This window comes from Prunus avium, chromosome 3 (assembly GCF_965620075.1).
Source record: "Prunus avium chromosome 3, drPruAviu1.hap1.1, whole genome shotgun sequence".
NCBI classification, from domain to species: domain Eukaryota; kingdom Viridiplantae; phylum Streptophyta; class Magnoliopsida; order Rosales; family Rosaceae; genus Prunus; species Prunus avium.
Window position 1 is genome coordinate 32,702,996 of NC_142286.1, and position 23,796 is coordinate 32,726,791.

The following is a 23,796-nucleotide window of genomic DNA, read 5'->3' on the forward strand; positions in this document are numbered from 1 at the left end:
TACTCTTGGTTTAGCTCCTTCTTTTGTTTGGGTTTTATTTTGTGGGGAAGTGATTTATTAGATGCAGGCCTTTATTGGCGTGTGGGTAATGGTTAGATTATTTATGTTTACAAGGATAAATGGATACCCAGACCGTCTACTTTTAAACTATATTCACCTTCTTCTCTGCCAGCGGGTTCTAAGGTTTGTGAATTTATTTCCTCCCCTCCTGCTTGGAATTAGTCTTTTACAGTTGTGTTTTTTTTTTCCAGAGGAGGTGGAGTTAATTCGAAGCATCCCTTTGAGTTGCAATCCACTTACAGATCAGCAGATTTGGTTATTTACTAAAAATAGAAAATAATATGTTCGATCTGGTTATCAAGTTGTTGTGCAGAAGAAAACTAGTGATATTAATAGTGGTGTTGGTGGTTCCAATGGTGTTCAAATGATATTGTATTGGAAATTGATTTGGAGCCTCCATATTCCAAATAAAATTAAGCATTTCTTGTGGCGTGCCACTCATGATATCCTTCCCACTTGTGTCAATTTAGTGAGCAGGAAAGTAATCCCAAAAGGTATTTGTTTTCATTGAGCAGTGGCATATGTTAAGCTTACATTGGTTAAATGTTGTGGAAAGCTAGAAATGATAATCTTCATGGTCAAGGTGTGCATAATCCTACCTATCTTCTTGAGAGGAGTTTTGAGCTTTATGAGGAATCTCATAAATTAAAAGAACAACCACGTGCTTGTAGGGTTAATCAGAATGAGATTTGGAGTTGTCCCCTGAAGGTTTCTATAAGCTCAATGTTGATGGAGTTACTGACAACACAACAGGCTTGCATAGTAAAGGTGTAGTTGTTCGTAATGATTCTGGAGTTTTTTATGGGTGCCCTAGCCGCAAAGCCCTCGCGGGGTTTCCATTCTAGCTACAGAATTGCAAGCGATCTATAGAGGAGTTTTATTTGCTGTAGGTGGTAGTTTTTTCCCTCTTCTTATAGAACCTGACTCTTCTGAGGCTGTTATAATGATTAATTCAGGGGAGACTATTTGGGCTACTGTCGGCAACATTGTGGATGATGTGAGTGACCTACTCATGCAGTTTTCTTTAAAGGAAGTCCAAGTTCGACCTAGGGAGTCAAATTATTGGTTAGAAGAAGACCTTGTGTGGCTAATGAATCGTATTCTTGATGGCCTCATTGTAACCAATGCTTCCAGTTAATGAAATTTATTTCTTTTCGATCAATTTTTTTTTTTTTTAATGAGTGATATGTGTACTCTACTAACTTCGTGAAAATACAAACACGATAATGTTTTCCTCTCTTTATCTTTACACTTTCCCCCTTTACCTTTTTCATTTAATGAGTGGCATGTGCACTCTATTAACTTCTAAATTAAAAATAATAATAACATTGTCCTCTCTTTATCTTTTCATCTTCCCCTTTTAATTTGTTTCTTTTCCATTTAATAAGTGACATGCGTACTCTACTAACTTCTTGAAAATATAATGAAAATAACATATTCCTCTCTTTATCTTTTCATCTTCCCCTTTCAATTTTTCTTTATTATTCAATGAGTGACATGTGCACTTCACTAACTTTTAGGAAATATAAAAAGATAGGTTTTTTTTTAATCACAAAATGTACCTAAGGTTCACGAAATTATCATGTTTCTTCCTTTATGTTTTTGTGTCAATAGTGGTCCTTAAAGTTAACACTCGTGCTCACAAGTAGCTTCCTTCAAAAAGTCCGTTAGTTTGCTTACATGGCACATATATGGACCCCACATTTCCAATAAAATAAAGATGTGAAGTGGTAAAGATAAGGTGAAGTTGGAGTACACATATCACTCAATGAATGAAAAAGAAAAAGAGGTGAAGTTGTAAAGATAATGTGTCATCTTCTTTATATTTTAAAAAAGTTAGTGGAGTTCACATGTCATGTCACTCATTGAATGAAAAAGATCTTCATCTTTACAATTTCTCATTTTTATCTTTTTCATTGAATGAGTGACATGTGTACTGCACTAACTTTTTGAAAATACCAAGAAGATAACACTTTGTCTTTATAACTACACCTTGTCTTTACAACTTCACCTCGTTTTCTTTTCCACTTAATGAGTGGCATGTGTACTAAACTAACTTTAAAAAAAATATGTACTTTTAATTCTTGAAATTAGAAACACATGTTTCGAAATTTTCCCCTTACATAGGTATAATATAATAATAATTTAGGAAGTAAATTCTATCCCAAGTGGTGATAGTTGTTTTTGAAATCTACTTCCAATCAAAATCCCTATTATCTAATGTAAAATGGTCATTAGTGCATAATTTTCTAGCCAAAAGTTATACTTATTTGCTTCTTCATTATTTCTCTCCTCTCAATTCTCCAATTATAATTTCATATTTATTATTTTCATCACGTGTAATTAATCCACCATTATAACACGTGAATTAATAACGTTTTAACTTGTAACATTCACACATATTCCCATTACGTAGATATCATAACACTCTCTCATCTTCTTCTCTTCCCTTCATATCAATGCATATAAAACTTGTTCTAATTAGAAAATAGCGAGACTTTGGCAATTATTTTGGATCTTGTCAAGGGCGCGCATTTTCTTTTGTAACTTTTGTTGATTGAACCCAACATAGAAAACGAATAAAAAAGTTTACAGTATTTCTGGACTGATACAGAATTCGTACAAGCTGATAACTGATGGTAGGGGTAACCTGAAAATGGAAACGTTTTTTTTATTATTATTTTGTGTGTGTCTTTTTGTCTTTCTCTAATCTAGAATGTTCTTTTTTATTTCATTTTTGCCATTGTTTCTCTTTTAAAAGCAGAACCCGTAAAAGATGGGTTTGGTGGAAGGCCATGGGCAGTTAGTATTATCAAATCATTTTTCTGGTGGTGGTGGTGGAAGGAGTGGGTGTGATGGGGTTGGAGTTCAGGTCGCAGCTGGACGACGCGTGGTACGACGCCCGGATAGTAATGGACGGCTACGATCGCCTGAGGGTGAAGTTCATCGGCTTCCCCGACGACCACGACGATGTTTTCGACGCCAATAACTTGACTTCCTTCAAAGATATCGCCGAGTTCAGGCGCCGGTTCAGGCCGGTGTCCGTACAGGTTCAGGATAATGAGTGCCCGCAGGTAGCGAAGGGCACGCTCGTCTGTGTCGCCCACGCAATCTGTCCCGACGACCGCCGCTTCTACGATGCCGTCGTCTACAAGGTCAGTTTTCCCCCCTCTCTCCCCTCCCTACCTTTCTCTCTCTCCCCATCTCTCTCTCTCTCTGGCCATTTCCGTTTATAGAAGGGGGGCTTGTCGCTGTACTAGGGGAGGGACCATTAGAGGAAGGCCCTTTTTGAATACATGATTAATCCCCTCAACATATTTTCAAAATACTTTTCCTCACAGAGATATTTTCAAATTTTTTTGAAATACTAGTTTATTTAGTGTATCTCTTTTTTATGTTGGACAATTTGCCACTTGGTGGCAGTCAATGGTGGACCCAAGAATTTTTCTAGAGTAGGCTAAAATTTTTATTGGGAGATCTTTTATATAACCAGGAATTTTGGGCTAGTTAACATTCGACAAGAGGAATGCTAGCTACCTTCTTCATTTCCATTATGACACTCGTATTCCATTCACTCATAAATCTATGTATTTAATGTGTTCAAAAACCCTTTATTCTCTTTACAAGTATGAATCACAACGTTCACGCGGTTTTATAAATGGGCTCTTTTCGAGTCCATTTGTGTCAATGGTGAAGGATGGTGAGGTATAGCGAAATTAATTGACAATGTGAGGTTGGTTGGCACACTCACACCTCTAGCTCGGTGTCAGTTGGTCTCAATGGTGGACTGGTTTTGTAAATCAGCTCATCTTGAGTTCAATCATACTAACAATGAGATTGGCGACGATGGAAATGACAATTAGATCCCACAACTCAACTCAATGTACAATTGCATTGGGTGAATAAACACTCTTGTTTGTGTGCAATTATGTAAGAAACACTTAGGACTCATTTGAGAGTAATTCTGGATAGGCCAAAAAGCATGGAGAATCACTTTAAGTGGTTTTAAGTGATTTTATGGAGAAGCACCTCCCTAAAATCACTTACAATCACTTAAAGTGATTATATAGAGAAGCATGTGAAAGGTGGTTATCCCTAGAAGTGATTCTGGCTTATTTAGAATAACTCCCAAACGAGCCCTTATAAATGCTTTTGCTGCAAGTACTTTTGTTAGAAGCACAACAAAATTTTCATTAGAACATGTGCTTCTCCAAGAAGTACTAAAAAGTTGTTTTGTAATCCAGAATCACTTTTAAGTTTGTCTTTCCAAACATTGGAAGAAGTGCTTTTGGTTCTAGCTTTTCTAAAAGCACTAACAAACGAACATTAAAAGGTACTTTTATTGTGGTTTGGCCTAAGGGCAATGTTTGGAAGTGCAACTTTAGGAAGCACTTCATTAGGTCATTTTTTCTGTAAGTACTAAAAAAGTGTAAAATATTTCGAAAATCAATTTTCTATTGACAGTATTTTTAAATCTTTAGGTTTTGCAAGAGGAACATCGGTTTGTAAAAGGAGAAGAAGAATGCCCATGCAGCTTCGTCCTCTTTTGGAGACACGGTCCAAAAGCTGGGTGTTTAACTGTTCAAGCTCTTGAAAACATATGCAGAGTCCAGCCTCGTAGAAACAAAATGAATCCACTTCTGACCTCTTTTCTAGAAACAGCCAGGGAGAAAATTGAAATCACCCTTTCTAAAATTTGTGCAACTCCTCATGAAGCTGCCTATGATGAAAAAGCTTATAGGCCCAGCGTTTCTCAACGTTTAAAGCAGGCAAGTTTTTATATATATATTTTTTATAAGCTTTTACTATTTGTATTTAGTTTCATATATTGGGTTTTGTGTTTTTAAAAACATTCATATACAAAATGTTTTTGTATATAACACATTGATGGGTTAGAGCAACTTTAATGGTTGTATGTAAATTTGGGGAGGTAAAGCCACATTTACATCCCCTTTAAACCTTCGGGGGATTTAAATGTGATTTTTTTTCCAATGGAATGAGATGTAACCACAAAGTGAGACCCGCAATTGCCCATCTTTTATTAACTTCTCTCTCATCTCTCTTCTTGCACCACTAAGCGAGCCCCACAAGTTGGGATGCAAAATCAGATGCAATTGTGCATCCTTTTTTGCAACTTACAATGATTATGTATATTACCATCCCTTTACATCTATCAATTGGAGCATTTTCTAGTGAACTTGGATCTAAATTTAGCATGCATCCCCATATATATATATATATATATAAAACCATTAAAGTTGCTCTTATATCACGTTTTTGTATTCCATTACCATATAATAATTTATAATATTAGAGTTTTCATAAGGTTGCATAAAATAGCATGTAGGTATATTGCACATCAAAATATAAAGTCTCGTGTTGCAATAGACTACCGTGGGTGCCCAAGATTGGATTGGATTGGATTGGATTAGATAAGGTACTAGATTTGAGGCAAAATGAAGTAAGAAATAAAGGTGGAGGAGGCAAATGATTTTTCATTTTGTGGGGATTAGAAAAGATAAGCTATAACGTGTTGATATGCTACCATTTTGTGATGATTAGAAGGGATAAATTTCGTTTATCTTCAACTTTGACAAAATTTGGAAGTTGGCCTCTAATGTTTCCCTTAAAATAAAAGATCCAATTTGATCCAATTCTAGGCATCAAACATGGCTATAATATCTTGTGTCTCACTACTTATTGTCAATTAGTTTTGAGTTGAATGTTTTCTTTTTTGCATGGACCATGGCAGGAAACCCATGTATTAGATTAAAGGATGCATGTGTTATGAGTATATAATGGAATTATATAATATCCTGAGCTTCTACACCCATTGACAATCAATTTTAGATTGCATGCTCTATTTTTAACAAATGGAGTAGAGCAAACATGGTCTAGCCAAGTGGAAAAGGGTCTTGACTTGTAAACCAATGTTCTCTGGTTCGAATCCCCATGGCACTCTTATAGTGTGTGTGAGCATCTACAATGGGCTCCCTAAATCACCTCCTTAGACAAATTTTACGGAGGCATTGTAAAAAAGCAACTCCAACCATGCTCATTATCCACCTCCTAAAATAGGGAGTCCTCTAGGAGCTCCTAAATCTGAGAAGAGAAAAATGACTCCTAGTGGCTCCCTATAATTTAATGCTGTCTTATTTAATGAGTATTTCAAACCCTTATTTAATGCTAACTATTTTTTATTTTATTTTTTAATAGAGATGGACCAATCAAAAAAGAGTTATAGCATTTATGACTCTCCAAATTAGGGAGTATGGTTGGAGTTGAAATTTTTTAGAGAGCTCCTAAAATAGCTTTCTTATATTTTTAGCTAAATTTTAGCTGAGAAATAGAGATCATCATTGCGGATGCTCTAGTTTAGACTATTGCTTGTATTGAAAAAAAACAAAAAAAGGTGGAGTGGAAGAGAGTTTGAGATTTAAGGCCAGTTGTGGGATTGGAGCTACGTAAGGTTGAAAGTCATGAGAAATCCTTGTAATTGTTTACTTGGTAACGGGATTAACCATCCCTCTTCTCCACTCACTCTCTTTCTCGTCTTTAGTTATTATTTGGATTTGTCTAGGACTTTCCACAACTCCATTTTTTATGCCAGTCAGCCTATTTGTAGGATACGAGCACTTCAAGGCGACCCTCAAGCCTTATCTCGTCTCTTAAAGGTTTGTACAAATTGCCCTTAAAACCTTTTCCAAATACATTAGTTTCTTAATCTTTTACCGTTTCCTCAGGGCAGAAATGAATGGAAATCCTTCTCAAAGGGCTGGACATGGCAGTGAGATAGAAGGGGTCCCCCATATGATAATCATTGACAATCTTGAGAGGGGTTTATCACCGTTAAAAATTGTGGAATTTATATATAAAAAAGTTTCAATCTCCTGTGAAGCATTTGTTTCGCCATGATTGTCGTCTTGAGTGGTATACTCGAGGAACCATCCTGGTGGACAGCAAAACGAATGTTGACCTGACTTTCTAGAGGGTCCCGATCACATCATCATCTGCTCAAGTGGAAGGTATCTAATGTAAAATGCCTCTTTTCATGATTGTAGAGGTTAGCTTGAATTGCATTCCCTAAACATTGGGGGTTTAAGTGGTTGTCAAGTTTTGGGGTCTAAGGGTTCATTTGGGGCTGCTTCTATTGAAAGTATTTGTCCTTGTAAGTTCTTATGTTAAAAGCCCTTTTATTAGAAGAACATTAATTTTTTTGTTAAAAATCCAAGTGCTTTCTGAAAAAGCATTTTGGAAGTGCTTCCTAGAAAAGCACTTTGGAGGCGCTTCCTCTAGAAACCGTTTTTATGACCTATAAGCACTTTCAAGTTGTTCTGCCAAATGTAGTCAAACATTTTTAGACAACTAAAAACACTTTTAACTCTTTCAAAAGCACTCCCAAACATACCTTAAGTGATTGTCCAACATGGCATAGAGTCTTCGTTTGCGGGTCATGTGTTGGAAACATCCAATTCCCCTCCAGAAATCTTTGTTGATTTACAAGGTGTAGTATGGGGCTCTGCACGTATATTATTCTTTCTTTTCTAATTTCATTTCCTCTTCATGTGCAAGTGGGGCTACACCCGAGGAAGGGTGTTAATTTGATATGCATTGTTGATCAATTTCTTAACATCTAGCTCTTACGATCCTCTGGTTGTCCTCCATAAATTGTGCAAAGTTGACAATCTTAATATGGTTATTACTCTAATTGATTGGTTCAAACGTGCATCATTTTATAATTTCATGCAGACCTTGGGTGATGACTGAGAAAACACGGGTACATGAGCTATTCATTAAAAACTTCATGCTCATATCTCAGGTTAGTTCCCTATGACCTCGTTTGATTACCATATCATTTTAGTTTGTAGTTTTTACTTGTTTTTGGTTTTTGCTAGGAATAGAGAGAAAGTATGTGGAAAAAATTGTAGAGGGGGGAGGAGAGAGGAATGAAGTAGAATGTATGAAACAAAACCTTGAATAAGAAAACTACTGAAAAATTTAGTTTTCATTTTGTGTGTCATATGAATTTCTTCCCTTCAGTGATCGACCATTTAGGGCTCGTTTGGTGCTTAGGATTGGATATGATATGATTAGGGCCGATCCTGGGTCTTATGAGGCCCATGGCTAGTCTAGATGGTGGCCTTCTAACAAATTAATCATTAAAATTTAAATAAAAAAATTATTAATTTTTTAATTTTATTGACAATGATAAGAGTTTACAAAAAACAAGGATAATATATGGGCCTCGTTAAAACCTTGCTTGGAGAAGATTCAGTGGGACAAAACCTAAAACGAAGGAGAAAGAGTACATGTACAAAACCCCAAATGTTACCAAGCTTGCTGTTTGTGTGCATTTTTTGAAGAGCTTGCTGTTTCTGTGCTTGATATGCAGTACAAAATCGTGTTGCGTTTTGTGTTTTTAGAGTTGGAGACCAGCGTGTATGGCCCTACTTTTCTTTCTTTTTTAAGTTTGTTTTGGTACACCAAGTGCTTCATGGAATCATGGGCATCTGGCCTACAACTTTTTAAAAAAAAATTATTTGTTGCAGCCGCATGGGTTTGTGTTTAGTTTGGTGTGCACATGCTGCTGTAGTATATATGTAATATTGTATTTGGTCTGATATATGCACAAGCTATATAAAAAATTTGTGTGCCCCTCTAACTATTGTGCGGCCCCGGGCTGTCGCCCAACCCCCCCTGTGCCACTCCCTATATTTAAAGCACGTTGAAGAAAGAAATGAAATTTTTTTATCATGTTGAAGGTAGAAGATGGATTACCGATGAAGAAAACTTATCCTATCTAATCCCCACAAAATGATAGAATATCAACACAAGTTATCCCTTCTAATCCCCCAAACTACAAAAATCATGCGCTTCTATCCTCATTTCCTCCAACATACCTTAGATTTAGTGTCTTTTCCAATCAAATTCAATCTTAAACACCAAACTAGCCCTTAATGCTTTATCTTGACTTTTGACTAATCACTGCATGGAAGTAATCCCTGTATCTGCATTAAAACAGAGCTGTGCCATGATAACTACAGAAATTATCTTCAGAGCCCCCTCCCCAAGAAAGAGTTAAGAAGAATACCAAACCTAGATACAATCTGAAACAAATTGTATAACCGCATCAACGTAATACTATTCTTATTGTTTTTGCAGAAACAACAACAAAGTAGAAGAAGTGAAACTATGAATGAACTGAAGGTGGTCGCTTCAGGAACTGAAGAATACAAGAAAGCCAAGCTGCCTAAAGATTTATTTTGGGAATTTGCTAATCATCAGTGCCAACTTCACCAGAGGTTACTGATTGAGGAGGGAAGGATCTGGCATCTTTCAAATGCAGTGCAGAAGAGGTAAATGCTTTTAAAGCCCTAGTTCCTTGAGCATGGTTTATTGTATTGTTGTACAAATATACAACAGCTGTAGTGAAAGTTATTATAATTGAGATTGCCTAGGGGACACCATGAAAAGCTAATTCTGACAAGCAAATGTAAACATTTCTTACCTGAGATTTTGATTAGTAAGAAATTAATATAAATATATATCCGAATGTACTTTTCTTTGTACTTAAAGTTTGATTTTTCTCTTCTCAATTTAGTTAATAGTTGCAAAATGATGATTCAAAGAGACTAGATTTAATACCACCTAGCTATTAGTCTGGTGGTATATCTCTCTGCAATGTCAGAAGTTACCAAAGTTTGAGTACCCCTCCCAAGAGATAAAAAAAAATTGCTCATTGCTCCACAGAAAAAAACTTGGTTAGTTGGTAGATCTGGCAAACTAGTAGTGTTTGTTGTATTCGTGTCAACTCACTTTTTTTAACGAATTAACACAACATGACTCATTAAGTTAACGAGGTGGAAAATAACGAACATGAATATGACCCGTTAAAATAATGAATGACACAACACGACTCATTGCACACGTTAAGAATATAAAAATAAAATAAAAATCAACTAGATAAGAGTTGGGGGGAGGAATGAGAAGAAATAATGAGAAAAAAGAAAAAGAAAAATAGAAAGATATATAAAATTGCAAAACTACCCCTACTCTTAATGGGTGATAAAGAGTATTCGCAAATTCACACGACATGACTTGTTAAGCATCGACCCAAATATTGATTTTTTTCGCGTGAATTCGTATCGTGTTAATGGGTCGTGTACAATATTGCCATGTCTATCTAGTGGAGTTGCAAGTTTAAGTTTCTCTCTTGACACTCCAAAATAATCATCATGCACTTCAAAATAGACTTAACCTTAATGCAATTAAGGATAAATGCTCTTAATCACTTGTCCTACTTTGTTTATCATATTTAACAATCAAAATTTTGACTTCTAATTGATGCTAATATAGTTTTCTCATATATTTGAAGTCACACTCAATCTCATTTATTTCTACAAATTATGCACTTGTCAGATTTATAAAACTAGGAAAAGCTTTTGATGATGGTTTTGTATTGTTGTCCCAATAATGTTAATTTTGAGTCATGGGTCTCTATACCAACTATACTAAATTAGTAATGTAAACACACCCACTTTTTTTCCAATTCTTTGTCCTCACTCTCTCGCATTATGTGAGACTCAGATAATTGTGAAACTATGTAGGGTCCATTCTATATGAGAAAATTGAGATATGATGCTTATATAGCACTACTCATACGAGATAATTTCACAATATTTGAAATTTTTATTTTTTTTTGCCCAATTAGGAAGTACCATTTTTCTCAGCAACCATCAAGCATAATGTAGCGATGCTATTTATATTTAATCACAATTTTGCTATGCATTACAACATCATCTATTATATAAAGGGAGCTGATTTCCCCACTTCCATTTTCTCCACTTACACTCCCTTTTACTTTGTAATACTTTTTAATAAATTTTGTTTTTTCTCTTTCCTATTCTATCATTACCCTACATTAATTTATTTTCTACTTCACTTTTATATTATTTCTTTTTCTTTGTACTTACTTTTCTAACTTACACTCCATTTTCAATATTAAAGGGGAAAAAAAAAACTTACTTTCTTACTCGATTAAAGGAAAAAAAAACTGAAAATAGAGTGCAAGTTGGAAAATTAAGTATACAGAAAAAGAACTAATATAAAAATGAAGTAAAAAGAAATTAATATAGGGTAAGGGTAGAATAGGAAAGAGAATGAACAAAATTGATTAAAAAGTATTAAAAAGCAAAAGAGAGTGTAAGTGGAGAAAAAGAGAGTGGGGAAATCATATCCCTATATAAAAACCCCAAAAAAAAAAAATTACAAAACACCATTCCATTTAAAATGACGAATATGATAACATATTAAACTAAATAATTAACTATATATATATATATATATATATATATATAAATTATATCCAACAAAATTTCTCGTTTTAAATTTTTACTTTTTTATACTAGTTTTTGTTTAAACTTCCCTATTTAGAAGAAGGAATTGAACATTGCATAGAATTTTTAAATGACGCAATTGAGATCCCCATCATTTAAATTTCTGGCAATTAATAATTTCAGTGTTTGAATTTATGTATGTCGAATTTTGTAAATGTCATAAATTATAGTGAAAAACGAATTCCTGCTTAATAGAAATGACACCTCTTTTGGTAGAAATTAAACTCGGAAATCTACATCCCCAATTTTCACGATTTTTTTAAAATAAGTTCTATGCTTGCTTAAGTTGCCAAACAAAGGAATTATCAATTTCTCCTTTTTAGTTTCTAGCTTTTAGCTAAATCCTGATTTATTTTCTCCATCCAAACGGAGAGTAATTAATCTAATATGTGGAAAATGAGGTTTAGAAAAATTTCTTATAAATAAAAAAAGGTTAATCAATTTTGAGTCCCTCAATTTCCAAAATCGTTCTCGTGGTCCTTCAACTTTAGTTTCGTTAGGACAAATGGTCCTGCCGGCAATTTTGTTAACTTTTCTGTTAAATGTAGGGGCAAAATAGTATTTTTGTATCAAAATTGATTAACATATGAATAAAAAAATTAAAAAACTGAAAAATTAAAATTAAACTCTCTCTCTCCCCTTCTATCCCGATTTCTACTCCCCCCAAACTTGATTTTTTTATTTGATTTTCTTTTATTGTTATTTTATAGATATGATTTTTTTAATTCATTTTTTTGGTTTTAATATAAAAATATCATTTTCCCTTGCATTTAACAGAAAAAGTTAACAAAATTGACGGCAAGACCATTTATCCAAATGAAAGTGAAGTTAAATGACCATGGGAACAATTTTGAAAATTGAGGGACTCAAATGCAAATCATGTCTAAGTTCAGGAATTAATAAAACGATTAACCCAGTAAAAAATAGAAAGATCATAGTAACCTTAATTAGTAATGGTTAAGTGAAATTCACAGTGGGGCCTATTCAATGACAGTAGAAGAACAAATGAAACGACTCATTAGCAAAGTGCGCTCGAAAACGGCATAGTTAGCAGAGCTTCTTTTGTTTTTCTGGTCAGGACCTTTAAGAGAGAAAAGACAAAAACAAGAAACGAAACGGCAAAAGCAAAGGCAGAGCAGAGAAGCGAGCCAAAGAAAGAAGGGAACTCTGATTTTCTGTGAGAAAGGTGGCCTACGAATCGTGCGGTGGAGGTGATGGAGTTCAAGTCGTACAAGGACGACGCCTGGTACGACGTGCGCATAGAGACGGAGAGCAACGGCGACAGTGGCGGCAATGGCCGGAGACTGAGGGTCAAATTCTCGGGGTTCGCTGACGAACACGACGAGGTCGTCGACGGCAAGGACTTGAAGTCGTTTAAAGAGGTCGACTTTTTGAGGTGCCGGTTCAGGCCCATGTCGGTTCAGCTTCAGGACACAGAGTGTTCTCAGGTGCACAAGGGCATGAGCGTCTGCGCCGCGCACTCTGCTTACCCCGATGATCGGCGCTTCTACGACGCCGTTGTGGACGGGGTTAGCACTTCATTTCCTCTCTCTCTCTCTCTCTCTCTCTCTCTCTCTGGTTATGATTTTGTTTTTTGTTAAATTATGAACTTGATTAGCTAATTAATCTAGTGATTATGATGATGAGGTGGTGCGTAATGAGCATCGATTTGAAAATGGCGAAGAGCAATGCACATGCAGCTTTATCCTTTCATGGAAGCACGGTCCTTATTACGGGTCATTGAGTGAACAGGCTCTTGAGAACATTTGCAGAGTCCAGCCTCCTCTTGCTGTTGACAAATTGGATCCCCTGCTCGCCTCTTTTCTAAACTCAGCCAGGAAGAAGGTTCAAGCCACTGGCTTTTTTGATTCAGGTGCAAGGTCTCAACGTTTAAAACAGGCAAGTTTCTTTTTTTCTTTTGGTGTATAAATATGTTCAGCTTTTGATTATTGTTGGAATATGGCTAAAATTTATGTTTGAGTTTATAGGATTCTTCTTTTTTTTTTCTTTTTTTTTAATATATAATTATTGTTGATGGTTTTTTTTCTGGGGTGCAAATGGTAAGTCCATATAAAAGACTGTTAGGATGTATTTAATAGTGTGAATGATTAATGTAAGAGGAACAAGAGTTTTGTTGGAAGAGTGAACAAAATTTGACTAAAAAAGAGAGTTGAGGGCCTTTGGTGTTCTTGAACTCTGGTTGTGAGGTTGAAAGTTGTGGGAAATTCTGGTAGTTCTTTGGTTGGTAGTGAGTCCATTGATGTCGACCAGTTAATCGAATATCTGGTTGTGAGGTTGAAAGTTGTGGGAAATTCTGGTAGTTCTTTGGTTGGTAGTGAGTCCATGGATGTCGACAAGTATATCGAACATCTTAGGCTTTTGGCATCTAACAGTAACTTTGAGTGGTCCATCTTGTCTTTACATGTTAGTTGGATACTTCTGCTATATGGTTTGGGTGATTTATGTGGGTTTTTTCATATGAGCTCGTCTGTTCGTGTGTAGGAAACAAAGCTTGCCAGGTCGACCTCAAGTCATTTAAAAGGTTTGAACTGATTTGCTTAAGCTTTTCCAAAATGCTTTTTTATTTATTTAAATCTTTTACTGTTTTTCAAAGGCAGAGATTATTGGAAAGTCTAAACTTGTGACCTATCTGTATATATTTTGAACAAACAGGAGATGACGTAGATATCGGAGGAGTTCCTCATATGATAATCATTGACAATCTTGAGAAGGGGATATCACCATCAACCATTATGGAATTTATTCATCACCACCTTTCATTCCCATGTCAAGCATTTGTTTCGCCCAGTAGAGTTTTAGAGTCATATGCACGAGGAGCTATCCTGTTGCACAGCAAACGGAACTTTGACAAATTATCTGCCTTTTTGGAGAATCCAGATCACATCATCATTTCCTCAAGAGGAAGGTATATAGTGTAAAAGTCTGTTTCCAGTAATTATAAATCATACAAAATTGTCAATCTTAAAATGGTATTGTTCCAATGTATTTATTGGATAAGTAAGTAAAAGATCTTGCAGCCTTTGTGTAATTTAAACAGCCAGCTGGAACCTGGACGTAATTTTTGGAGTCCAGAACCTTTAGCTCTATTCATTGATTTGTTAAGTTTATCGTAATTTTTAGTTCTCTGCAGGCCTTGGTTAATGACTGAAAAAACACCAGTACATGACACACACATGGCATTGATTGAAACCTTCAGGCTCACATCTCGGGTTAGTTTCCTATCATTTTTGCTGTGTTGTGGCTAATGGCTTATAAGATGAAAGCTCTGTGTTAGATCATATCCTGTTATTTGATTCTATAAAATGACGATTCACCCTCAGGCCCTGGAGTGTTTTTTTGGGCAATGTACCAGTTTTGGCTCACTTTTAACCACCTAGATCCAACACTGGGTCTGGCCAAGCCCAATGGACTCGTTAGATGTGAGGTTTTATTTGAAAATGTCTATGTGCTTAGATTTTTATGTGAGCTTTTATTGATGTGAGGTCTTATCTCAAAATGTCTATGTGCTGTTAGTACTAGATCACTTAACTTATATTGTAGATTGTTGTATCACCTATTGTTGTGGGATTAACTCCATCCACACTTGTATCGAAAGTGCAACATGTTTCAAGCATGATCATTGCAAACACCCCCATAATTTATTGATTTTATATAATAGTTTGTATTGGCTAATCAGTGCTTGGAAACAATCCTTGTATCTGCACTAAAACACATAATGGGTTAAGCCATACATTACATGACTTACCTAACGTAATCTTTGCATTCTCCTGAGAAAGAGATGGAGGAGCATGCCAAAACCTGATAGAATAAAAAATGACTAGTATAAAGCACCAAGTTTCCTCTGAAAGTACTGCTACTGTCATTGATTTTGCAGAATGTGCAACAGACTAGAAGAACTGGAACTTGCAATGAATTGAAGGTTGTCAATTCTGGGACTGAAGAGTACAGTACGGCTAAGCAGCTAAAGGATTTGTTCGAGAGACTTGCTAATCATATTTGTAAGCTTCACCAGAGGTTAGTCATTGAAGAGGGTAGGATCTTACAGCTACCTGATGAGGTGTAGAGGTGAATTCAGAGCTTGTGAATACTTTTTGTTATGTTGTACAGATGTGGCTAGCTGTGAGAAGGCTATCATAATTGATATTTGCCCGCACGCAGATTCCACGAAAAAGCTAAATGTGACAAACAAATGAGACACTTCTGACATCTCATACCTGTGTAGGCTGGGTCAAGGTACATTGGATATACTGGACATTTTGATATGTTAACAAGAATAGGTTCATCTTAATGTAATTTGTCTGTGTACTTGAAATGTGATGTGTCCTGAACTTTTCGTTGTGGCATATAAACATCCTTTCCAGATTATAATGTGCTTGTGCTGTAATTGGAAAATGAAGACAACATCCCTAGTGCACGTAAGCGCACACATACGAGCGTAAATTTGTTGTATGAGCTAGCGCATATGCTTTGAGAATCAGAAAAATGCCATGCCAATAGTTTCATATTGGTACGAGTATCCTTTCTGTTGTGGTAATAACCTTCTTTTAGTTTTTCCCTCTGGGGCAGAAAAATATTCCTCTCATGGAGAGAAACTCTCATGCAACGGGGATGGTACTTTTTGCTTTCCCTAGCCAATAACACAATGACATGTGGAATAACTTTACTACGTATCATTATGTTGCTGACTGGGATAGCAAAATAATGATATACTCGTTACAAGTTTTTATCCTACACTTGAGCCACGAATATCCGTCCATGAATTTCTGCAGACTTTAGAGTGGACTTTCATTTGCCTCTCATCGATAGTGGACTTTAATTATTCTACTTATTTTCAACTGTTATCTTGCAACCTCTTCTATGTTAATAAAAGGAAATATCTCAAGGAAAGAAGAAAAAAAATTGTTCAACGTTTTTTTAATTTAAAAAACCCCCAAAGCAAGCGTGTAGCAAGTGCAACTAGCACCAAGGGGATGATAATAATGAAAAGGGCATATCTATTTAAATCTGCTAGGACCCGAAAGTATTGACCTTGCCTTAAGGATTATTATTAATTTTTTTTTTTTGTCTGAACCACGAAGTGGTCCTTGATGGGCCCCAACTATGGGTGGCACCTTTAAGCCTTAACCACAACCCAGACTAATCCCCGCTCACACCGGGTCGGCCCGTAAGGGGTAAAGTGTTGGCCAAAGTGGTGACTCCATACGAGAGCGGGGATCGAACTCCTGACCTCTCTTAAGGAATGAGAGTGCCGAACCACTCACACCAACCACCTTGGTTAGGATTAATTATTTCAAACCACTACACTAGTGGGTGTTTTGCAAATCCTTGAATTATTTGAGTGATTAGTTATTTCTTTGGGTTAATCGTTTTATTAGTCCTTGAACTTAGACTCGATTTGCATTGAAGTCCCTCAATTCCCAAATTCGCTCCCGTGGTCCTTTAACTTCACTTTCGTTAGAATAAATGGTCCTGCCGTCAATTTTGTTAACTTTTTCTATTAAATGTAGGAGCAAAATGATATTTTTATATTAAAACCAAAAAAAGAATAAAAAATTATATCTTTAAAATAACAATAAAAGAAAATCAAATAAAAAACCCAAAAAAAAAGAAAAGGAAAATCAAGTTTGGGGGGATTAGAAATCGGGATAAAGGGGGAGAGAGAGAGTTTAATTTTAATTTTTAAGTTTTTTAATTTTGTATTCAAATTTTAATCAATTTTGATACAAAAATAGCATTTTGCCTCTGCATTTAACAGAAAAGTTAATAAAATTGACGGCAGGATCATTTGTCCTAACGAAACTGAAGTTGAAGGACTACAGGAACGATTTTGGAAATTGAGGGACTCAAATGTAAAGCAGGTATAAATTCAGGGACTAATAAAACGATTAACCCAAAAGTCTTTTATACCTCAACAACCTTTAATTTTATTTTTGAAACAATCCTAAAAATAATATGGTTAAAACCAATCGCCATGGCAGAAAAAGGGAGGACAAATTAATGACAATGCAAATCTAACCTTGCCCAAAACAAAACGTTAATTTTTAATTCCAACAAAAATGAATTCTTGGTGGTATTTGATTTCGCAGGCTCACAGCCGACGTAAGAGAAATACATGACTTTTTCCACCTGTCAAGCATAATACGACGTGGGGGTTTCCTATTGGCCAGTGAATCAAGTTATTGAATCACACCCCGCCATGCTGGCTCAGTTGAAAGACAACTAGGAAACGACGCCGTCTCGAGTACCTTATGCTGGTCCAACAAGAACTGCCGTGGCCCGACAGCCTAGTTTGAGTTCGGCACTTCCCAAATCCCAGTTCATCCTAAATCCCGAGTTCTTTCAAACCTCACTCAAACACAAATCCACAGCCCATCTTCTGCTCCTGCGTATCAACAATTTCAGAGGTAATAATTCTGCTTCTTCTTCTTCTTGATCTACGCATTTACATGTACAAATAACTATTTGGGCAATGATTTTTTGGAACTTTTACTCATTGATCGTTGATTTTTTTATTTTTTATTTATTTCTTTTGGTGGGTTGAATTTGATGCTTAAACAGTAGAGATGGAGTTGTGGGTCAGGGGACACGTGGCACTGGGTTTGGCGCTGATGGGTTTGCTGGTTTTGTGCCAAATGGAAGGGTCAGATGGGTTGAGGTTCGTGATAGATAGAGAGGAGTGCTTCTCTCATGATGCAAAGTACCAGGGCGACACCATTCACGTCTCTTTTGTTGTCATCAAAGTTGATTCGTCTTGGCATAACACTGAAGATGGTGTTGATCTTGTGGTAAGCTGTTTAATTTCTTCTTTTTTTTTCTTTTTTTTTTGTAATTTGTTGTGGCCAAATTGTTTGCTTTTTTCAGAACTTTTTCTGTTTGATCTTATTGTTGAGCAAGTTCCAATGGATTGTACTGATTTGTATTGTTTTTTTTGCCTTGGAAACTTGATTTTTTTGAATAGTGTATAAAGATTGTGGATTTCTGTTTATGAAAATGGGAGATAGAATATATAAATTAGAATGTTGGTGTTTTTTTTTGGTTACTGGTTTAAGCAAAAGTTATAAGACAATCCAAGTTGGTTTTTCAATTAGGACATTGCTGTTTATTGAATAACATAACAATGGTAATAGTGGCAATCAATTTCCGTAGTCTATCATTTACCTTGGAGCTTTGTTTCCAATATCTCCAGATAAAGGGGCCTTCTGGTGAACAAATTAATGACATACGTGACAAGACGAGCGAGAAGTTTGAGTTTGTGGTTCAGAAGCAAGGTGTTCACCAGTTCTGCTTCACTAATAAATCTCCTTACCATGAAACCATTGACTTTGATGTACATGCTGCTCACTTTACTTACTATGACCAGCATGCTAAAGATGGTGAGTGTCCATTACTTGTTATTCCATTTCCTCCCCGCAGTTTGTTTCGAAATTAATCTTCTTTTTAGCTGAAGAGTGATCACTGAATGTTCTGTGAATCTATGCAGAGCATTTTGCACCCTTGCTGGAGCAGATAGCGAAATTGGAGGAAGCCCTTTACAACATCCAATTTGAACAACATTGGTTAGAGGCCGAGACTGACCGCCAAGCAATAGGTATTATTTGAAGAACCGTCTTTTCTATGTCAAATTTCGATTTCTTTTCCTTAACATTAGTGGGAGTGTAAACTATTTTAGTTTCTAATGAGTATGATTCCAACTATGGTACTTCAAGAAGTACATCATTTTGCACTTGCATTGGCATGCCACGCATGTGCACATGAAACTAATATGGTGATTAGTCAAGCTTTATCTGGGCATTGTCCCCTAATCTTGGAATATATGTTGACATATTATATAACTGGCCTGCAGTGAATGAAGGAATGAGCCGCAGAGCAACCCACAAGGCGTTAATTGAATCAGGAGCACTCATTGGAGTTAGCATCCTCCAAGTTGTTCTCTTGAAACGTTTGTTTGAACGCAAGCTTGGATCATCTAGGGTTTAGATCAGTTGTCTGCTTACCTTTGCCTATTTACTGATTGTAATATTAGAAAATGGAAAATATTGATATTGAAATATCACAAAACAGAATCTGTACCATTCACAGGAGTTAATGTTTTAAAGATGGTCTTTTTGATTACTGTCATCCTATTTGAGTTGATTATTGTCATTGATACTTGAATCGATTTTTGGAAGCAAATTTGATGCCTTTTGATGGATTTGTAAGATCATGTTGTGGTGTCAGTCAGTTGAGGCTGCCTCAAGGTGGACATTGGTTTGTATGGTAAAAACAGAATACTATCCAATTCAATTTTGTGGGGCATCCATTTGAACAGTCCAGCTCACCTGAGGACCTAGGAAGACCTCTTTAACAAAAATCCTTGATTGATCCAATGAATGAAATATTAAGGGTTGTTTGAGTAAAACAAAGTGTAAAAGATGTGAAGGGTTGTTTGAGTAAAACCAAGAGTATGAGTGAATGTTAAGCCAACTTCGAATTCATAAGAGACCAAAGTATGCTCCTATTAAACGATCACTAGAAGAAGCCACTTTCAAGCAAAATCAACGGAGTAACTTCCCAACTCGGGGACAGTTGAAGGGGGAAAAATTACTTCATATAAAAGAAAACAGAAAGCCTCACATTGCACAAATATGCAAATACACTCGCAACGAAACTCAAACTGAATCGAACACAGGAAACAAACAGTCACGATAAACTCAGAATCAAGCATTGATTCAAAAGATAAAGCTACATGCAAATATAGTTCACCAGTATACATAAACGTAAAACAGTATCATTTTCCAATCATACACGTCCCCAAATAAGCCCACATTTCTACCAATGTTCATAAAGACAGCAAACAGATTCCAGCAGGACCAATCACGGCTTCTGAACACAGCTCCAGTCTTCTGGAATATATATCGGCATGGGGGCATAACTAGATAATAATATCTCCCGTAAAGTTTATGACATGGTAGGTGCCTCCTCACGATTCCGCACACAAGCAGCAAAACCATTTCTTCTACAAATCAAAGCACAAAAACTGTCAAAATCTAATCATTATATCCCTTTTGAAGCTATCATGTAGCTTAAGACCACAATATCTTTCTTTTTCTTTTTGGTGCGACATTAGTTGGACATCATTTGACAATGAAAGATGAGCGGCTTACCAAAATGAAGATGGTAAAATTTGGCAAGTGAAAAGATGGAAAGGTAAACAAATACATTTGCAAAATCAACAGGTGGCACGCAAGTGAGCATGGGAAAAAAAGAAATTGGTTTAATATGCTTCAATGGTGTGGAATGTGGACTAAGGTGAATGCAGAAATTTTGAAAACTGACAATAAAATTTGCAAGCAACAAAACCAAATATACATGAAAAAGAGAAGGTTCTGAGGCAATTTAGTAAAAGTATAGCCAAGGAATCCATGATTATGCAGTATATTCAGGCTCAGTGTATAAAAAAGATTTATAACCAGCCCTAAGCTTGAATTATGGCATTGTCAAGCCAATATTGAGGTCACTTGCAGAAGAAAATTATGTATATTGTGAAACCACAACGGTCACTTTACAGTTGCACATAGACTAGTTTCAAAATCAGAATTACTAGGCACTAAAATAATGTAATTTTAATAGGGATAATGCAAAGTTCAAATAAAATCTAAGATGAACTTGGAAGTGATAAAAATACCACCTCCTGGTAGTGCCTGCAGTTAGTCTAACATAATTTGGGAAGTAAAGAATTATATGCAAATTTAGTAACTGTGATACTTAATATGTAAAGATTCCAGCCCTCCAGTTTTTAGTACTGTACATTCAAAACTCATTATGGCTCAAGTGAATCTTCTATGTTTTCAACCTAAACCAGCCCTCCTGCTTTTCAGCCATTAGGACAAGATATGGCTATGCAAATACAAAATGAGTCAAGCATGAAGGCTTTCCAAAGTGGGGAACAGTGTAAGGTAAGTAAGTACAACTTACAGCTGGAGGCTTTCCAAGAACTGCTCCGTGCTTAAATGCGCTGTCATCCTTTGATGGTGAGTCAGGTCTTCCACCTTCCTTTTTCTCAGTCCTAGCCTTGTTGAAGATTACAGTGAATCCCTCAGCTGATGCTGGATCATTGACGTCCCATTCACCAAATTTTGGCAACGGCACACCCTTTTCCTGTGGATTGACAAAATTTCACTGGAGGGAATCAATCATCTGAAGTCAAAGTGTTCCAAATTGATATGTAATAACACAATCTTATTATGAGCCCTGTTCAATGCTCAGATGCTTGCATGGAGAAATAAAGGCAAATGAAATCTAAATAATAATAAGATGACTAAAATTAAGGTGATGGTTGACTCCCATTCATCGAAAAAAAACCACTTATCAATACTAGGTATTCTTAATTCTAATGCATAAGAATAAATTATAAAGATATAGGAACTCATAGACTCATGTATTCACGCTTTGGTTTATAAATATTCATGCAAGTATTTACTCCTCAATATGAAGGTATTCCCAAAAGAAGAGGTTTGAAATTCAACGAACTTGTAAGAGATCTGCTGTCAACTACTACATGCCTAAAAGGAACAAAATATCAATTTATTTTCTAAACGCCTATCAGATTGGGTGACTTTAGAACCCAAGAAGGAAAGTACAAATAGCCAGACAGGACGCTAAGTAATAATCCATTGTAAAGGGCAGTCCTGTGCACCAGGCTCCCACCATTTCAAGGTCTGAGGAGGGTTAGACGTACGTGCACAGCCTTACCCCCGCTTGCCGAGTGGCTTACCCTCCAAAAAGAATCCATTGCAAGTCTTGAACATTAGATACTAAACCTTGGAGCTAGCTTGAAGCCACCAAAGTTGGAACACGCAGTCTGTTGTGCAAACTACATTTGGCCATTCAACATAACAAACACAGAGCAACTTTTGCACACATAGAGATACACACACACAAGTAGTAATCAGATATGCTTATCTCTCGAAGCCCAAATAATTTTATTATCAAATACTCAATTTAGTATAAAGCAAACAAGAAGCTAAAAATAGTAACTTTTAATGAAAGGAAAACTAAGAATTAAAAATAAACTGAAACCCAGAAAGAAAAACTTACAGAAAACAACAAACACCAGTTAGATACATCATATTCATACATGAGAAGCTTCTGTTCAAAATTAGAAACCAAAAGGATATGAAGGGAATTTAAAGCATCAGGGGGGGGACTATATATTGATTTCAGCAACACCAGAAAACTGAAAGTGGAATGAATCGCTCCACAGAAACTCAAGAGTCTCAGATCAAACACAGCAAACAGACGCAGTATAGAAATCAAAGGACTTGGCAGCTTACCCCCATAGCTTTCGCTTTGAGATTTCTGGAGAACAAAGACGAAAAAGGCGACTGCTTTTGCTGCTTTTAGGGATTTTAAGCTGTTCAGTATTGAAGGTGTTGATAAATGATAATGATGATGAAGAAGAAGATGATGAGTCCTACTTTTCTCAGGTGAGGTCAGCTAAAGAATAAGAAGGGGGAGGAGAGGAGAGAGATGGTGGGGTGTTTGTGTGGGTCAATGGGCCATGCAATTGATATATGGGGAATGGAATGGGCTTTATGCGGGGCCCACTATTTGGACAATTTAAACGCTGATTGGTGCTTCCAGCTATGCACCCATACACTTTTGTCCATTTCCTTCCATGGTGAACAGTATAAATTCCTTGAATATACTAAAAATGTTGTTCTGGCCAAAAAACAAAAGCCAACGAAGATTGTTGCTATCTTTTTGGGACTGAAAACGAAAAGAGTGTTGTTTTTTTTTTTTTTTTTTTTTTTTTTTTTAAATGAATGAGAAAATCTCACAACTTTTGAATTTTTTTTTGTGTACATCTAAGTTTTGCTAGCGACAGTCTTTTACGTGTTTCCATTAATATATGATACATCATATTAACAGCTAAAGTATGAAAATTTTGATATATATTAAAAAATTTGCACGTAGAATCTCCTATTTTTTTATAAGCAAACTTCTTGACAGGTGTTTCCCTCTGGATTATGTTTCTTTTTTTAATGAAATGTCCTAAGAGCATCAAATTGATGAGATTAACTAACACTTACCTCATTATATCTACTAAAGAAAGTTATTTGAGGCAAGCAATGTGAAGGTATTAGGCCTCCATCCAACAAATGGCCACATGAGTTATGTGTGGGTATACTAAGGTAATAAAAACACCGTTAGACCACCACAAATTCACCATGTTGTTATGTATTTGTTTAATAATGTTGCTTAAATTATGACATATTAATGCATAAACTAATAACACTACAGGGCAGCGTCACCATTAAACCCAAGTATTAATACAAGT

The 23,796-nt window shown here is 36.0% G+C and overlaps 3 protein-coding genes and 1 pseudogene across 8 annotated transcripts; 3 read left to right on the forward strand and 1 right to left on the reverse strand.

The window, feature by feature from the left end:
* Positions 1-2,844: 2,844 nt before the first annotated feature.
* Positions 2,845-9,650, forward strand: LOC110749924 (uncharacterized; annotated as a pseudogene). Its single transcript, XR_002525663.2, has 6 exons — positions 2,845-3,215; positions 4,542-4,829; positions 6,686-6,734; positions 6,809-7,085; positions 7,810-7,879; positions 9,223-9,650. The product of XR_002525663.2 is annotated as an uncharacterized LOC110749924 (transcript).
* A 2,826-nt stretch (positions 9,651-12,476) lies between these two features.
* LOC110749929 (uncharacterized) lies at positions 12,477-15,770 on the forward strand. Of its 4 annotated transcripts, none has more exons than XM_088249780.1 (7): positions 12,477-12,985; positions 13,104-13,355; positions 13,959-13,998; positions 14,130-14,382; positions 14,608-14,686; positions 15,364-15,491; positions 15,585-15,770. In XM_088249780.1, exons 1-7 carry the CDS (start codon positions 12,671-12,673, stop codon positions 15,592-15,594), a joined length of 1,077 nt encoding a protein of 358 aa, XP_088105906.1. In that variant the 5' UTR covers positions 12,477-12,670; the 3' UTR covers positions 15,595-15,770. The 4 variants fall into 4 exon arrangements, with proteins under 4 accessions (XP_088105906.1, XP_021805826.1, XP_021805827.1 ...); XM_021950135.2 differs by having other exon boundaries at positions 12,478-12,985; positions 15,352-15,491; XM_021950134.2 differs by having other exon boundaries at positions 15,364-15,770.
* A 1,950-nt stretch (positions 15,771-17,720) lies between these two features.
* P24BETA2 (emp24/gp25L/p24 family/GOLD family protein) lies at positions 17,721-19,589 on the forward strand. 2 transcript variants are annotated; one of them, XM_021950225.2, is made up of 5 exons: positions 17,721-17,881; positions 18,039-18,262; positions 18,664-18,850; positions 18,958-19,065; positions 19,321-19,589. In XM_021950225.2, exons 2-5 carry the CDS (start codon positions 18,041-18,043, stop codon positions 19,452-19,454), a joined length of 651 nt encoding a protein of 216 aa, XP_021805917.2. In that variant the 5' UTR covers positions 17,721-17,881; positions 18,039-18,040; the 3' UTR covers positions 19,455-19,589. The 2 variants fall into 2 exon arrangements, with proteins under 2 accessions (XP_021805917.2, XP_021805916.2); XM_021950224.2 differs by having other exon boundaries at positions 17,722-17,881; positions 18,036-18,262.
* Positions 19,590-20,164: 575 nt separating this feature from the next.
* On the reverse strand, positions 20,165-23,002 carry LOC110749922 (RPM1-interacting protein 4 (RIN4) family protein). Its single transcript, XM_021950122.2, has 3 exons — positions 22,790-23,002; positions 21,432-21,614; positions 20,165-20,472 (listed from the first exon to the last, which is right to left on the reverse strand). The coding sequence occupies exons 1-3, from the start codon at positions 22,793-22,795 to the stop codon at positions 20,437-20,439; spliced, it is 225 nt and encodes a 74-aa protein (XP_021805814.1). The 5' UTR covers positions 22,796-23,002; the 3' UTR covers positions 20,165-20,436.
* Positions 23,003-23,796: the final 794 nt, after the last annotated feature.

Coding starts and splice junctions, on each gene's coding strand:
- LOC110749922 (XM_021950122.2), bottom strand. Junction 20,473..21,431: donor TTCTTGGAAAGCCTCCAGCT/GTAAGTTGTACT, acceptor TTTGATTTGTAG/AAGAAATGGTTTTGCTGCTT.
- LOC110749929 (XM_021950132.2), top strand. CDS start 12,671: ATGGAGTTCAAGTCGTACAAGGACGACGCCTGGTACGACGTGCGCATA. Junction 13,356..13,958: donor GGTCTCAACGTTTAAAACAG/GCAAGTTTCTTT, acceptor GTTCGTGTGTAG/GAAACAAAGCTTGCCAGGTC. Junction 14,383..14,607: donor ATCATTTCCTCAAGAGGAAG/GTATATAGTGTA, acceptor AGTTCTCTGCAG/GCCTTGGTTAATGACTGAAA.
- P24BETA2 (XM_021950225.2), top strand. CDS start 18,041: ATGGAGTTGTGGGTCAGGGGACACGTGGCACTGGGTTTGGCGCTGATG. Junction 18,851..18,957: donor TGACCAGCATGCTAAAGATG/GTGAGTGTCCAT, acceptor GAATCTATGCAG/AGCATTTTGCACCCTTGCTG. Junction 19,066..19,320: donor GACTGACCGCCAAGCAATAG/GTATTATTTGAA, acceptor ACTGGCCTGCAG/TGAATGAAGGAATGAGCCGC.